Here is a 15,552-nt window from a genome sequence, read left to right as displayed (position 1 = left end):
CCTTTGGTGCACAGAAGTTTTTAATTTTGATGTAATTCAATTCATCGATTTTTTCTTTTGTTGCCTATGCTTTTGGTGTCATAGCAAAAAATCATTGCCTAATCCAACATCATGAAGCTTTTGCCCTATGTTTTCTTCTAAAACCCTTATAGTTTTGGCTCTTACATTTAGATGTTTGATTTATTTTGAATTAATTTTTATACCATGTTAGGTAAGGTTCTAACTTCATCCTTTTGCATGTGGATATTCAGTTTTCTTAACACCATTTGTTGAAAAGAGTATCCTTCCCTCACTGAATGGTCTTGGCATCCTTGTTGCAAATCATTTGACCATATATTTAAGGGATTATTTGGGGGCTCTCTATTTCATTAGTCTCTATGTCAGTACCACACTATTTTGATTACTGTAGCTTTGCAGTAAGTTGATATTTATTGAACTTAAATTACTTAAAATTTAAACTTAAGTGGCCATATGTGACCAGTACTTTCCATGTAGGACTTTTAAAGCTGATACTAGAAGGCAGAGAGACATTTCAAGTTTGAAGTTTGACTACTTGTCATATTGGTTTTCACATTTACTCTCTGCTGCTCATACTAGGAATAGTGGGCCTAATTAACTATATATAAATTTCCTTTGAATGAGTAGAGGAAAATGGACTTGTGGCACCTGGTGGGGAAAATATGGTCACACTCTTACTTGTTCTTTAGGGTTCTTAATATTTTCTTTTGGGGGAAAATGGTTATCTTCTTTTAAAAAAGCACAAGTGGTTCATACTCAGTATTTCCCTCAAACCTAAGGTGTGAATGCAGGGAAATGTGACAGCGGGTCAGAACGCTGATCATATCTTACATTTATTTTTACAGTGCTTTACAATTCACATACATTATCACCACTGATCCTCAACCCTATTTAGTGGATGAGAAAATCGAGGTTTAGGAAGATTGAATAATTCCAGACCTAATAAATGGCAGAGCTAGCCTTTGAAAGCAGATCTTCTAACCAACTTTCATAGTAGGCTTTTGTGAAAGACCAAGGTGAATTCATTCACTCAACCCACGTTTATCGAGCATCTCGACGTGTCAGCAGTGTCGTAGGCTCTGGGAATCAACTGCAAACCACAAACCAACATAAAACTCCATCAGGCAAGACCTAATCTGTTTTGCCCACCGTAGTATTCCCAGTAGCTAGTGCAGTAGATAAAGGTCTCAGGTTTGCGTTCCCTGTCACCTCTGTAAGTAACACTCTTTTCCATTATTCTTATTGCAGCACCCTGCTCTTTCTCTTCACAGCGAACTTTGGGTTTCCAAGTGGCAAGTTCGATTCCTGCCTGACTTTCCCCTCTTCCCTCAAGTTAAGCTCCAGAGGGAGCTTGTCTTTTCTATTCCTCACTGTATCCGCACTCCTTTCAGGGTGCCTGGCACATAACTGGAACTCAAGAAATATATATTCATCAACTGGATGGATGTCATGTCACACAACCTTCTGAAGTAAATGGCTCGGGCTTCCCTGGTGGTGTAGTGGTTAAGAATCCGCCTGCCAATGCAGGGGACACGGGTTCGAGCCCTGATCTGGGAAGATCCCACACGCCACGGAGCAACTAAGCCTGTGCGTCACAACTACTGAGCCTGTGCTCTAGAGCGCGCGTGCCACAACTACTGAGCCTATGCGCCACAACGACTGAAGCCCACGTGCCTAGAGCCCGTGCTCCGCAACAAGAGGAGCCACCGCAATGAGAAGCTCGCGCACCGCAACGAAGAGTAGCCCCCGCTCCCGCAACTAGAAGAAGCCGGCATGCAGCAACGAAAACCTAATGCAGCCAAAAATAAATAAAGTAAATTGTCGAAGTCTGGTCCTCACCAGTTAGACCACGCCTTGAAGGACTTCGATAGCCACGCCCCTCCCGTGTCCCGGGAAAGGAACCCAGCCTTGGCCCCGCCCCTGCCATGACGCAGACACACGTGACGGCGCGCCGGCGCGCGCTGTTTCCGGAAGTCACCCCCGCGGTCTCTGCCGCTGCTGCCTGCGCTGCTGGCAGTGGAACTTCGCGAGTGGAACGGCAGAGGCGGGCCGGACGGGGCCGGCGGCCTGGCCACTCTGCAAAATGGAGATAATCAGGAGCAGTGCGTGTCCGCCGTGCACCTCCCCGCGTACCCGCGGCCCCCTTCACCCGGCCTGCTAGGCCCGGAACACGGCCGGTCTGCTTGGCGGGGCCTGGGACAGAGGCAGCCCCTCAGGGGTTTGCTCCCCTTTTGCGCCTCTTGGGGGGCCTTATTCCTCTCTGGCCCATACACCCTTCGGGGCCTTGTCGTCTTTCTTACCCGGGCACCCCCAGGGCCTTATCCCTCTCAGGCTCGTGCCCCCGCGGGGCTTATTTCCCCCCCCTGTCTGTGCACCCCTCAGGGACCTGTCCTTCCGCCCTAGGAGACGTAGGAGTTCTCCGGGCCCTCCTTCCTTCCCAACCTAGTAGCCCGTGGGCAAGCAGCTAGGCCACCGGTTCTGAGCCTCTTCTCGGTTTCTCCGCAGATTTTAAGAGTAATCTCCACAAAGTGTACCAGGCCATAGAGGAGGCGGACTTCTTCGCCATCGATGGGGAGTTTTCAGGTATCCCTCGCTTGCAGGCTTGAGGCTGGCACCTTGCAGTGCATAGCCAAAACTCCTGCACCCCTACCCCCTGCTCCCTTGTCCCGGACTTCTGCCTGCTGGCCGCTCCTCCCTGTTTGTAGCCTTGGGCAAGTTGCATGGGTCTCCACGTTTCCTCAAACGTTTCGAAAGCACGGAAGAGGTGCGGTGGGTTTTGTGATTGGGTTTGTGGTTGTTGGACATCTCAGGGTTGCAGATAGAGATTAAGGTTTTGGTGCTGCTTAAAAACTGTTGGATGTGTGTGAGACAGACAGCTTGGGAGTTCGGGTCAGGCTTTTTTGTGTGTGTGGTGAAATACACATAACATAAAATGTATCGTTTTAAAGTTCAGTGGCATTAAATATATTCACATTGCTGTGTATCCATGTCCAACCATCCATCTCCAGAACTTTTTCATCTTCAGAACTGAAACACTCTACCCATTGAACAATAATTCCCAGCTCCTCTCTCCCCTCTGCCTCTGGCAACCACTGTTTCTGTCTCTATGAATTTGACTAGTTTAGACATTTCCTATAAGTGGAATCATACAATATTTGTCCTTTGTGACCGACTTTAGGGTCGGACTTTTACAGATAAATGAGGGTATTCCTTTAGGCATTAGTGGAAGTGTTCATTGCCTGCCTTGGCATGGGTGTGCATGTGTGTCTGATACTTTACTCACAGTTATAATTGCAAGGTTTTTTCTTTTTCTCTTTTTGGATCAAAGATATCCACTTTTGGTATAGATAACACTTTTGCTACAAGCTGAACATGTTTCTAAGACTTCAGCTCTTTCTAAAGGACTTCATGCTGTGGGTAATCTTTGGCTTTAATTAAGCGTGCAGTTTCTAGTTGGAGTCAGTTCCCTGGAAAGCTAAGAGTTTTCACCGCAAATAATTGTCTCTTGACCTTGAGTATACCTTTGTTGTGTAGATGTTACTCCAAACTGTTGATCAAGACTGTACTCTAACAGTAATGCACATCAGTATTTGTTGATGTCTGAGTATGCATTAATCTTTGAAAGCAGCAAAACTTAGTCATAGAGATTGTTTCCTTAAATCATGACTGTTTTGAACCCTAATTTTTTTTACTGACTTATAATTGACCAATTATATCAGTTTCAGGTGTACAACATAGTGATTTGATATTTTTATACACTATGAAATCACCATGCTAAGTCTAGTTACCATCTGTTAGCTACAAAGTTATTGTTGGCTATATTATTGGCTATATTCCCTATGCTGTGACATTTATTTTATAAATGAAACTTTGTATCTCTTAAACCTCTTCACCTATTTGGCCTTTCCACCCACCCCCTCCCCTCTGGCAACCATTAGTTTACTCCCTGTATCAGTGTCTTTGTTTTGTTTTGTTTGTTTGCTTTGTTTTTTAGATTTCACCAATAAGTGAAATCATATGGTATTTGTCTTTCTCTTTCTGATTTATTTCACTTAGCATAATACCTTCTAGGTCCATCCATGTTGCAGATGGCAAGGTTTTATTCTTTTTTTATGGCTGAGTAATATTTCTTTATATGTATGTGTATATATATGTTTGTATATGTGTGTGTGTGTGTATATATATGTGTGTATATGGCATCTTCATTATCCATTCATTTATCTTTGGACAATTAGGTTGCTTCTATGGCTTTGCTATTGTAAATAATGATGTAAATAATGATGTAGTGACATAGGGATGCATATATCTTTTCGAATTAGAATTATTGAAGAAAAAATGTTTGTTTTCTTATAAATATCCAGAAGTGGAATTGTTGGCTTATATGTTAGTTCTATTTTTAATATTTTGAGGAAGCTTTATACTGTTTTCTATAGTGGCTGCAGCAGTTGACCTTCCCACCAACAGTACACGATGGTTCCCTTTTCTCCACATCCTTGCCAACACTTGTTATTTCTTGTGTTTTTGAGAATAACCATTCTGACAGGCGTGAGGTGGCATCTCAAGATTGCTTTGGCTATTCGGGGTATTTTGTGGTTCCATACAAATTTTAGGATTATTTGTTCTAGTTCTGTGACAAATGCCATGGGTATTTTGATAGAGATTGCTTTGAATCTGTAGATTGCTTTGGGTAATATGGACATTTTTACAGTATTAATTCTTCTGATTCGTGAGCACAGTCTTTCCATTTATTCCCATTGTCTTCAATTTCTTGCACCAATGTCTTATAGTTCTCAGAGTACAGGTCTTTCACCTTCTTGGTTAAATTTATTCCTAGGTATTTTATTCTTTTTGATGCAATTGTAAATGGGATTGCTTTCTTAATTTCTGTTTTTCATAGTTTGTTATTAGTGTATAGAAATTTACAACAGATTTCTGTATATTAATTTTGTATCCTGCAACTTTACTGACTTCCTTTATTAGTTCTAATAGTTTTTTGGTGAGGTCTCTATAGTGTTTTCTATATTTGAAATCTATTTTAGACACTGAAACTGCCCATTCTCAGATTGAAAGATTCACATCTCTAAATTCATTACTATAGAGTTTAGCTTGGTAGCCAGTGAAATTAATGCTAATTTTGAAAAAATGAAGAAAGGAGCACTTCCAATTAATTTTAATTCATAAAAATATGAAATTATAGCGCCATTGAATAGTCGACTGACATTTTTCCATTAGCATTTATTAACAAGTTAAAAACTTTTATTTCTTAAAATCTAGGAATCAGCGATGGACCCTCAGTCACCGCATTAACAAATGGTTTTGACACTCCGGAAGAAAGGTATCAGAAGCTTAAAAAGGTACGTGGATGTGCTAGAAAAAAATTTTTTTTCCCATGTTGGTCCTGCATATGTTGAATTATAGAGGAATATAATCATTAAACTTGTTCATTAATGTCTCAACCCCAGCTATAAAATGATATTTTAGTGGTATTTAAAGCAACAGCAAAAATAATTGTTTGCTGGAAAACATTTTGGGGAAGGTTTAGTATTTTCAGTGTTAATTTGATTTACAGGAAATGTGATGTGGTTATTTTAATCATTTGGAAATAGGTTTACCATGATACTCCAGATGGTGGATAGGTGCCTAAGTTGGGAAAAATATTAAGAAATGTATATAAATTAATAATGCGTCTGATACCTACTAGAGAATGGACTTGAGGATATGGGAGGGGGAAGGGTAATCTGTGACAAAGTGAGAGAGTGACATGGACATATATACACTACCAAACATAAAATAGATAGCTAGTGGGAAGCAGCCGCATAGCACCAGGAGATCAGCTAGGTGCTTTGTGACCACCTAGAGGGGTGGGATAGAGAGGGTGGGAGGGAGGGAGACGCAAGAGGGAAGAGATATGGGAACATATGTATATGTATAACTGATTCACTTTGTTATAAAGCAGAAACTAACACACCATTGTAAAGCAATTATACTCCAATAAAGATGTAAAAAAAAATAATGCGTCTGATAGATAATCTGTAATCTGTTCTAATTGGAAGTATTCTGCCAAAGTAATCAGAAAACCCACCTGATTGAGAATACTGTTGCTGACGTCGACTGTAGAGCACTGTTTTGACAGATATTTTATTTCCCTTTTCCAGCATTCCATGGACTTTTTGCTGTTTCAATTTGGCCTTTGCACTTTTAAGTATGACTACACAGATTCAAAGTAGGTTGTTTTAATAAGTGGTGGGAATTCTTTTGTCATGGCATACTGTAACACCCTAAGTCTCCTTTTATCTTATTTTCCCCAGGTATATAACAAAGTCTTTTAACTTCTATGTTTTCCCGAAACCCTTCAATAGATCTTCACCAGATGTCAAATTTGTTTGTCAGGTTAGTAGTATAATTGAGGTTTTTTTCTGTTATGAATTGCTGATGAGGCAGTGTGGATATGTGGAATCAGAATTCTCTCTAAAATTTGGTTCTACCACTAACTTTGCACTTTGGGCAAATCATTTCACCTCTCTGACTTTCAGTTTTAGGGTTGTAAATTAATGACACTCCCATCTTCCCTTTTACCTGAGAATGAGTTAAGGAATGAGATGTAAGAGACAGGTAGATGGAAATGAGAATGTGAGCTTTATCATTAGTAAAGCTGAATCTGAGACCATGGCTTCGTAGTCTGACTCTTTTGGGGATTTTTTTTTTTTTTTCGGTACGCAGGCCTCTCACTGTTGTGGCCTCTCCCATTGCGGAGCATAGGCTCCAGACGCACAGGCTCAGCGGCCATGGCTCACGGGCCCAGCCACTCCACGGCATGTGGGATCTTCCCAGACCGGGGCACGAACTCGTGTCCCCTGCATCGGCAGGCAGACTCTCAACCACTGCGCCACCAGGGAAGCCCCTCTTTTGGGGATTTTTAACGTCTTACCCCTGAATTGAACCTACAGATCAGGACCTTCAGGCTTCTTCCCACCCCATTCTCATTGCACCCATCTCCAAGGGTAGAGCTTTATTTTCTGGAAGAGGAGGGTATGTGTGTATCCTCTTTGAAAAGAGAAAGCCCAAAAGGGGCTAAGCTATATATGTTCAGTTTCTTTTCCCAAGCTCACCAATTAGGAAAGAGAGGGTAGATAAAGACCACTGTTTCCTCCTAAGGAGGAGAGGGCTGACTTTATGAGCCAAGGTAAGGACACAAGGAGGTTCCCCTTTAGAACACCCTGTTTGCAGTTGTAGCTGATCTAGTAGACACTCAGTGAATATCAGTTTCCCCTTTCTGCTCTTAATAATCTGATACAATGGATAAGGTGAATGTGAATAAGTGTATAGCGAATGGATATGTGATGAAAGCTGAATGTTGGCCTTTTCTCCCTTATGATCTTATGCTTGAGCTTCTCTCCCCATAGCAACATTAGTTCCTTCGAGTCTTCCCGTCTTTCCCTTTTCCTGCATGTAAGTAGTAATGCAGTTAAGAAAGCCTGGAGGGTAGGCTTCTGAGTGACTGAGTCATGTCAGGTTCTTTCTGTAATAAGGCAGGATATAAACAAATGAAACTGAGCATTAATTGTATATCTAGGGCTGAAGAGAAGGTAATTTTGGTCTTGTAAACCTGAATTTTTCTTAAATTAGCAAATAAACCATAGTTGATATTTCTTTACCCTGCAACCAGTTAACAGCTATTTACCAGTCACCTTAGTATAGGATACTTAATTAAACAGTATTTGTAGATTTTCACTGAGAGAAAAATAGGCTCAGTTGGGAAATTTGTGTGGATGTAGTTTTCCAACAGTACCAGGAAAAGACAGTTATTTAAAGTGGATTCCATGGCTTTAGCCAGGGGTTAATCAAACAATGCAGACAGTGGCAGTGAGACACCTTGGGGATGATGCTTTGTTCTAAAAGACCAACACAAACACAATTATTCTAGGAAATGAATTGGAAACAGATCAAAAGAACCCTACCCATTGTACAAAGCCATTCTGGGGCTACACCTGGAACACTTTATGTAGTTATAGTAGCCAGCCATTCCTTAAAACAAAGAAAGACATCACAGACTTGAAGACAGGCCAAAGACTAATGTCTAAAATGGACAATGGGATAAAAATGGTGCAATTCTCTATTCTGGAAACGCAAAGGCAGAGAAGAGGTTTAGACTCAGTAAGTAAACTTGTGAATTGTATGGATATGGTAAATGGTAGTATCTTTGAATTTTTTTCTTTTGTCCTCCATCTAAGGTGGATTTTGCTTTAAAATTCTATGGTGACAGCAGAGTTGCATCTTACAAGGAACTTATTAGCTTCTGGAGTCAGCGAGTAGGGTGAAAATTGTGTCTGGTCAAAAATCAATCTTGAAAAGCTCTTATTACCCTTAAAGCAGGGAGAATTTGGGGGCAAAATAACTTAATATGCTCTTTGAAAAATAAGCATCTGTATAATAGTGAGCTGCTCACACTGGGCGGGATATGGGGGAGTGAGCTGCCTGAGAGCCAGGCACACTCCTGGAGCACGTGCCTGTCCAGTGGGGCGACAGCAGAACTGCATGGCATTGGCATTGTCTTCACCTCCTCTTTTTCTTCTCTTCTCCTTCCTTTTTCTGACCGAACATCTATAGTTGAATTCATGGAAGAAAATACATACATGGTCGTGAAAAATCGAGACCCTGCTGCTGTCTGTAGAGTAAAGAACGAGTTTCTTTTTTTATCCCGTCTTCCCCATGCCACTTCCTTCCCCATTTCATTCCTTTTATGTCCATATGTACATATACTCTTATGTCTACATATATATACATAATTTTAGCTTTTTTCTTTAATATACACAGGATCATAATCATATTTTATATAACTTGCATTTTCTACTTAACACACTGTCTTCATATTTCATAGTATGGATATGTTATAATTTACTTAATTGGAGTTTAGAAGTTTTCCAGTGGTTACCTATTTTAAACAATGCTATAGTCAGTGTCTGTGTTCAGCATGTCTTGGTTATATGTAGGAATGTTTTTATAGGATAGATTTCCTAGAAGGGGAATTGCTGACTCATAGAGCTTATATATTTAACATTTTGACAGATGCATCAAATTGTCCTCCCAAGTAGCCGTGCTCATCTTTTGAATCCTGAAAATGGTACATTTAGGACAAACCAAAGATAGTGGTTAGTAAACCACAAATAGATTTTGTTGGTTCAAAGTGTTTTTTCTTTTATTTTTTTTTATACAGCAGGTTCTTATTAGTTATCTATTTTATACAAATTAGTGTATATATGTTAATCCCAATCTCCCAATTCATCCCACACCCTCCCCCCACCAACCCCTGGCCGCTTTCCCCCCTTGGTGTCCATATGTTTGTTCTTTACGTCTGTCTCTATTTCTGCCTTGGAAACCGGTTCATCTGTACCATTTTTCTAGATGGGTTTTTTTCTTTACTGTGGTAAAAAATACATAACCTAAAATTTACCATTTTAAGAGGCTTTCAGTTCAGTGGCATAAAGTACATTTTTTTGGTGCAACTTAGAGGGTGTTATTTGAGTGGAAAGTAAATAGCTTCAAAAAGGGGATAGGTGAGTCTCTGACTCCGGATTTTTAAACAAGGAAGTTAGGATATTTTGGAGTCTAGTGACAGCAGGGACAAAAATGCCTTTCCATAATCCATCTTTTGATGCCTCTGTCAGTGATGGAATATTAGGTGGGCAGAGTTACAAGAATACTCAGGCATGGTAGATAAAAAGGCTTGTGGCCCAAGTCAGAAGTCATTGGGTCTTGTTCAGAACAAGATAAAAAGGGAACATGTGGGCGGGGACTGGTTGCTTATTTGAAACCACAGGAAACCTGGACATGATAGAAAATGATGTGCCTATACCCACACGTGTGTGTGTTTGTGTGTGTGTGTGTGTGTGTGTGTGTGTGTGTGTGTGTATTTGGTAAGGTTGCCTTTTTATATCTCATCATATTTTCATCACTGGTAACCACTCATCATATTTGGGTAAAAAGTATATATATATATATATATATATATATATATATATATAAAAGTATATACAGTATATGAAAACTTTTAACATAAGATTAAAAAGATAAGTAAGTGAAAAGTTGGAAGAAAAGAAAAATGAGGAAACGATTACTGTGTTATGATTAGAACACAGAATTTGTGTCAAAGGAATTCTCACCTTTTTGTCTCTGAGCTTCCTACCAGCCAAGAATAGGGGGAACACACAATGAATTCTGTGGCCCATAGGATCGAAATAGGCCAGAGCTCAGGAGAAGTTCAGCTTCCCTTAGACTAGAGACCTCAGAACATTTCCCCTTCTGTTATCATAAAGAAATCACTAATGTAGAAGACCTGTCTTCAGTGGCATCTCTAAAGAGAATACGGTAATGAGTTTACTGGAACTGGTACAGCGTCCCTCAGCCTAGACTGATGGTATAATGTCAGGTATAGGTCAGGAAGGTAGTTCTATGAAGGGTCAGATTAAAATGACTCAAGTGTGCTGCCCTCTAATGTTCTGACTTAAAACAAGAATAAAATTAGAGAAGCTACAATGATGTTTCCCACTCTTCAGTCAGTTGAGTAAGAACTTTGTGAAAATTTTCCCATTCTTGTGTAGTATTATTTAATTAATATTTTTACTAACATTTAATTATATATTTTGACTTACCCTAGGCTTGAGATATGTATTTAATAAGTCTTGTTACTGGGAATTTTTCTCTATTTTGATCTTGAATGTAAAGAACATCCAATTAAGAGCTTGGGACTTCCCTGGCAGTCTAGTGGTTAAGACTCTGCACTTCCAAAGCAGGGGGCGTGGGTTCGATCCCTGGTCGGGGAACTAAGATCCCACATGCCGCACAGCGTGGCCAAAAAAAGAAAAAACAGATTTGGGGCTTTCAGAATCTAAGTTGAAGTGAATATTGATACCTTATAACTTGCACATGTTTGCTACCTTAAACCTGAACCTGGGGTGAGATAATAGAAATACATTTAATTTTTATTTATAGTCTCCTGGTCAGTACAGCCACCAGGAGTTTCCTGCCGATTGGGAGAATATATGTTCACTAAGTAAAATTTTCTTAAATGTTGTGAAACAAAGGATATTTGTTTTATAAGCTATAAAGGAGAAGAGCCCAGATAGTTTAAGTGAATTAATGGATGATTTGGCAGCCGTGGAATAGAAATGCCTCGTCCTCTGACCTTTGGCATGCTGCCTTCTTGCCTGGTTGCCTTTGTTTACTTGCCTGAGTTCTTTCTCTGCTTCTATTCATACACCTGCCACGAACATCACCGAAATGCATGTTCTGTTTACTCTTGTTTCAGAGCTCAAGCATTGACTTTCTAGCAAGCCAAGGATTTGATTTTAATAAAGTTTTTTGCAACGGTAAGACTACGTGTGACCTCTCTTTAGAGCTTGTAAATCTGGATTTGGTTGAGAATTATCTTTTTGTGCCTGTTGTCTGAGACAGGATCTCGGATTCCCAGTCCATCGTATGCAGCCATAGAGTTTTTATTGTGCCCTTTTTTTAAGGCCTGAACTGAACAGGAGAGGAGCTGCTACTTCATTTAGCTCTAATGAGGCCTCTCAAGCTCCTGGTTTCACTGAGTGGAGCTTTTCTGTCGCTGGTGTGACTTGGTTTCCTGGCAGACCACCTGGGGGGGAATGCATCCCTGTTTTCTTTCAGTGGTACAAGTGCTACGATGTAGCATTTTAAAAAACAGCCATATTCCAGTAATACAGAGATGGTCTTTGGAGGAAAAAAGTCTACATAGTCTGCACAATCCTGATGGCTAACTTGCTGGCATGATAGGCTGGCAAGCAGCCTGGAGGGAGGGACTACGTCCCTTCCTTATCCCTGGAGCAGAGCACGATTCCTCTTCCATATCAGGGAGGTGACCGTTAAATATTTGATGAAGGAACACCGGACGTTAGACCACACCAGAGTGGTTTTCCTTCCTCCATTCATTTATTTCCCGAAAAGTATTGGGGAAAGCCTCTGGTTTTCTCAGCAGTATTAAGCACCTGCTGCTCTAAGGTCAATAGGTACTTTTCACTTAATTATTCTTGTAAATTGTATTCATTCCCATGGGGAATGTATTATTGAGTGAGGTAAGAAAGATTTTTCTCAGGAAAGGTTCTAGAACATAGACGTCAGCTAAAGTCTCTTCCCCTCAGCATGATATCCTTGCAGGGCCTTTAGCACCCATGTCATGGGGTTTTTTAAACTGCTTTAGTGGTGCTGCGTCTTCATGTCTAGTGATGATTTTGATTTTTGGAAATACTAAAAAAAATTTGGAATCCAAACTGCTTAACCTGGTGGGTGAACCAGCTGGGTAACACAATTTGGGTATAATAAAGCAATTTATTTGCTTTGGCTCATACTTGACTGAAAACCATTATAAAACACAAGTTCCAAATGTAGTTAGAGCCCTATCATGGAATAGTTGCAGAAATCTTTTGAAGGAACTACTTTACCCAGACTCGTATGAGTGTAATTTCCAGCCTGATGGTTTTATTTTCATAAAAGGAGAGAAACAGCTAAATTGGAGGATGCCTCACTCTCTAGTTTTGTAGTCAGACCTTGTCATATTTTAGTCACAGCTGCATCAGGGCTCCCAGGCCATCTGTTATTACCGAGACTCTAACCCCGTGCTGTTGCAGATGCTCTGTAATTCTGACCTAGACCTTCACTTCTCTTTCTTATCAAATCTTCCCACGCAGGGTTCGCAAATGCCAGGCCCTTTTCTCCTGGCAGTCTTCTTGGAAGTGCCTTTGACTTCCTTGTCTGAAATGGAACCAGGTGGCTCCTCTTACCGTTCCCCCTGCAGCCCTCCCAAGCACAGGTGGTTTCAGCTCTGTCTCTATCTGCAGCCAGGCAGTGGTAGGCATGCCACCTTCAATCCACTTGAGTTCCCTCTTCTCAGGAGCCACACTTCTTCCCAGGGCTGCGTCACCAGCTCTGCCATCCCTCTTTCTGCTGACTTCCTGGGCGTATCCTTCACCAGCTGCCTTGACGTCGGCTCATCGTCTTTCTCTCCACTCCTACCTCTCTCCTCCTCCTGGGTGACTCCAGCATCCACAAGGACATCCAGCAAATGCTCTGTCTTGAGTGTTTCTTGGCCAGGCGGTCAGCAGTCCTCGCTTCTGCCTCCCCTTAGCCCTGCACTCCCTTGGTAGCATCATGGGTTTTATTAGCAATAACTGTGCCCATCTCCATCATTTCTCTTGTCTTTCTCTTCCACTTACTTGGGTACCTCATTTCAGCCATCAGTTGACCTCCATTGCTTTTTCACTGTCGGTTACCTTCCACTCTCCTGTCTTGACTTCTCTCCTTGTCCACCTGGTCCATCATTATCCTTTCTTCCTGCCCTTGCTCCTCTTTCCCTCCGTTGCCCTGGTCTAGCTAAGTCCCAGCCCTGGTTGGATCTTATCATCCACCTCCTCTATTTCTGAGCATCTGAATATTGCAGGAAAATGTGACACACCTGAGCTAATTCGTCACTTTAAATTCATGACCACAAGCTTCAAGAAAGGACTCGGTCGTGCTCAAAAATCCTACTTTTCTGACTTAGAAATTCCCTTTCCAACTCTCTACGATGTCAGTCCCACTCAGCTGATGACCACGCCTCTCAATGAAAATAGAAGCCATCAGGGAAGAGCCACTTCGTGTTCTCACCACCAGACCCACAGGTCTCCCCCGAGCCCGGGCTCAGCCTTTTCGTTTCTCTCCTTACAGAGAAGAGGAGTCCCTGCACCGGTCAGAGGCTAGTACCTGCCTCCTAGTCAGGCACTGGCTCTTCCAGTTTGCCCTTCTCTCTCCTGGATATTTTCCCGTCTCTGCTGATCAATTCCATCAACCTTTGTAAACATGCTTTGTGAAAGTGCAGAGCTTCTTAATCTAGGCCATGGGCCGCCTTCCTGCCATAGATAGAATTCCGAAGTCTATGAAGTTGGGGACGGCATTGTGGAATTCAAATCTATATTTTCTCTAACCTTGAACTGAATTTGTTTGTTCCTTCTGTTAGGAATGTAGGCAACAACCCAGCAGTGTTAGCAGTAGCTGGGAGATTGTCCTCAGTGAAATCCCAGGTATCTTCAAATGGCATTTCAGTTGTGACAGATATCTTGAATATTGTTTACCTTCATCAGTACTTTGAAATTATCATGGTTATGTCACCTGCCATTAGGTCTTGTTATTTAATGTGTTGACCAGGAAGCTGATTTCCTGTATTATTATATTATTATCCCATATTATTATATCACAGATTAAAAAAAGAATTTTGGTAACTTTCAATATAATTACCTTTCTTTACAATCTTGCATATTTTATTTTATGCATTTGAAAACATTATTCTGAGGAAGGGTCTGTAGATTTCACCCGACCGCCGAAGGAGTTGGTGACCTGTGAAGATGAAGCAGGCCTGCAGGAACATCTCCGTCTTGAAATAACTCCAACCAAAGCAAAACCATCCCCCCCCACTTGATTCCACATCCCCTTTCCACTTCTGGCCTGTGATCGTCCCACTCAGAGCAAAGCATCTTGAATGAGATGTGTGTTCTCACTGTTCCTTCCTCTTCCCCTCTAGTTTTTTTCTTCACCCACCCCCAGCTGGCCCGCCATCTGCACCCCTCCAAGGACACTGCTGGTCCCCCATGCCTGCCATGATCTCAGACCCCATAGATCCTTCTTTGTCCTCATCTCGCTCCACCTTTGGAGGAATTTGACCCAGTCGATTGCTCCCTCCTTCCCTAGACGCTGTCCTCTGGCTTTCAGACACTCGTTCTCCTGGTTTTCATCGCACCTCCCTCTGGACTCCTCCGCATCCTGATTGGCTCATTCTCGTCTCACCAGCTTCTAAATATTACTTTCCCTAGTTGGTCTCATATATTCCATGGTTTTATTTATTTTTTATTATTAAATTCTTATTTCGAAATAATTTCAGACTTATATAAATGTTGCCAGAATACCGCAAAGAATTCCTGATACTTTCCCTCTGATTTCCCAGGTGTTAGCATTATAATGTTTGCTTTGTTGTCCTTTCTCTCATTATATATGTGTATATATAATTTTTTTCCTGAACCATTTTAGAGTAAGTTGCACCCATGATGCTCCTTTATTCCTAACTACTTCAGTGTGAATTTTCCTAAAAACAAGAGCATTCTCTTATATAGTACAGTAATCCAAATTAGGAAATTGACATTGCTACAGTACTGTTACCTCATTTGCAAACCTAATATAAGTTTTGCTACTTATAGCAAAAGAGGAAAAATAATTTCCCCTTGTCCAGATTCAATCCAGGATCACATGTTGCCTTTAAACTGTCATATCTCTTTGCTCTTTTAAAATCCAGAACAGTTTCTCAGTCTGTGATTTTAGTACCTTGACATTTTTGCATAGTGGAGGCTAGTTATTTTGTAGCATGCCCCTCAATTTGGATTTTTTTGATGTTTCCTCAGACAAGTCCAAATGCATCTGTTCATCTCGGGCAGGGATACTGCAGATGTGAATGTCTGTGCTGCTCAGTGCCTCATATCAGGAGGCATATGACAT

General features: G+C 41.2%; 1 protein-coding gene across 2 annotated transcripts in view; it reads left to right on the top strand.

Moving 5' to 3' along the window:
• The first annotated feature begins 2,075 nt into the window (after positions 1 to 2,075).
• Positions 2,076 to 15,552, top strand: part of PARN (poly(A)-specific ribonuclease) — a 160,248-nt gene continuing 146,771 nt past the window's right edge. The window contains exons 1-6 of one of the 2 annotated variants that reach the window (XM_079720021.1): positions 2,076 to 2,120; positions 2,524 to 2,601; positions 5,293 to 5,372; positions 6,174 to 6,241; positions 6,327 to 6,408; positions 11,324 to 11,384. In XM_079720021.1, coding sequence (XP_079576147.1) covers positions 2,102 to 2,120; positions 2,524 to 2,601; positions 5,293 to 5,372; positions 6,174 to 6,241; positions 6,327 to 6,408; positions 11,324 to 11,384 — 388 coding nt within the window. In that variant the 5' untranslated portion in view covers positions 2,076 to 2,101. The remainder of the gene's footprint in view (positions 2,121 to 2,523; positions 2,602 to 5,292; positions 5,373 to 6,173; positions 6,242 to 6,326; positions 6,409 to 11,323; positions 11,385 to 15,552) is intronic. The other variant, XM_079720022.1, reaches the window with a different exon arrangement.

The sequence above is a fragment of the Hyperoodon ampullatus genome (assembly GCF_949752795.1).
Source record: "Hyperoodon ampullatus genome assembly, chromosome: 14".
Lineage (NCBI taxonomy): Eukaryota > Metazoa > Chordata > Mammalia > Artiodactyla > Ziphiidae > Hyperoodon > Hyperoodon ampullatus.
The sequence above is the reverse complement of the archived record's forward strand: the minus strand, read 5'-3'. Positions and strand labels throughout refer to the sequence as shown.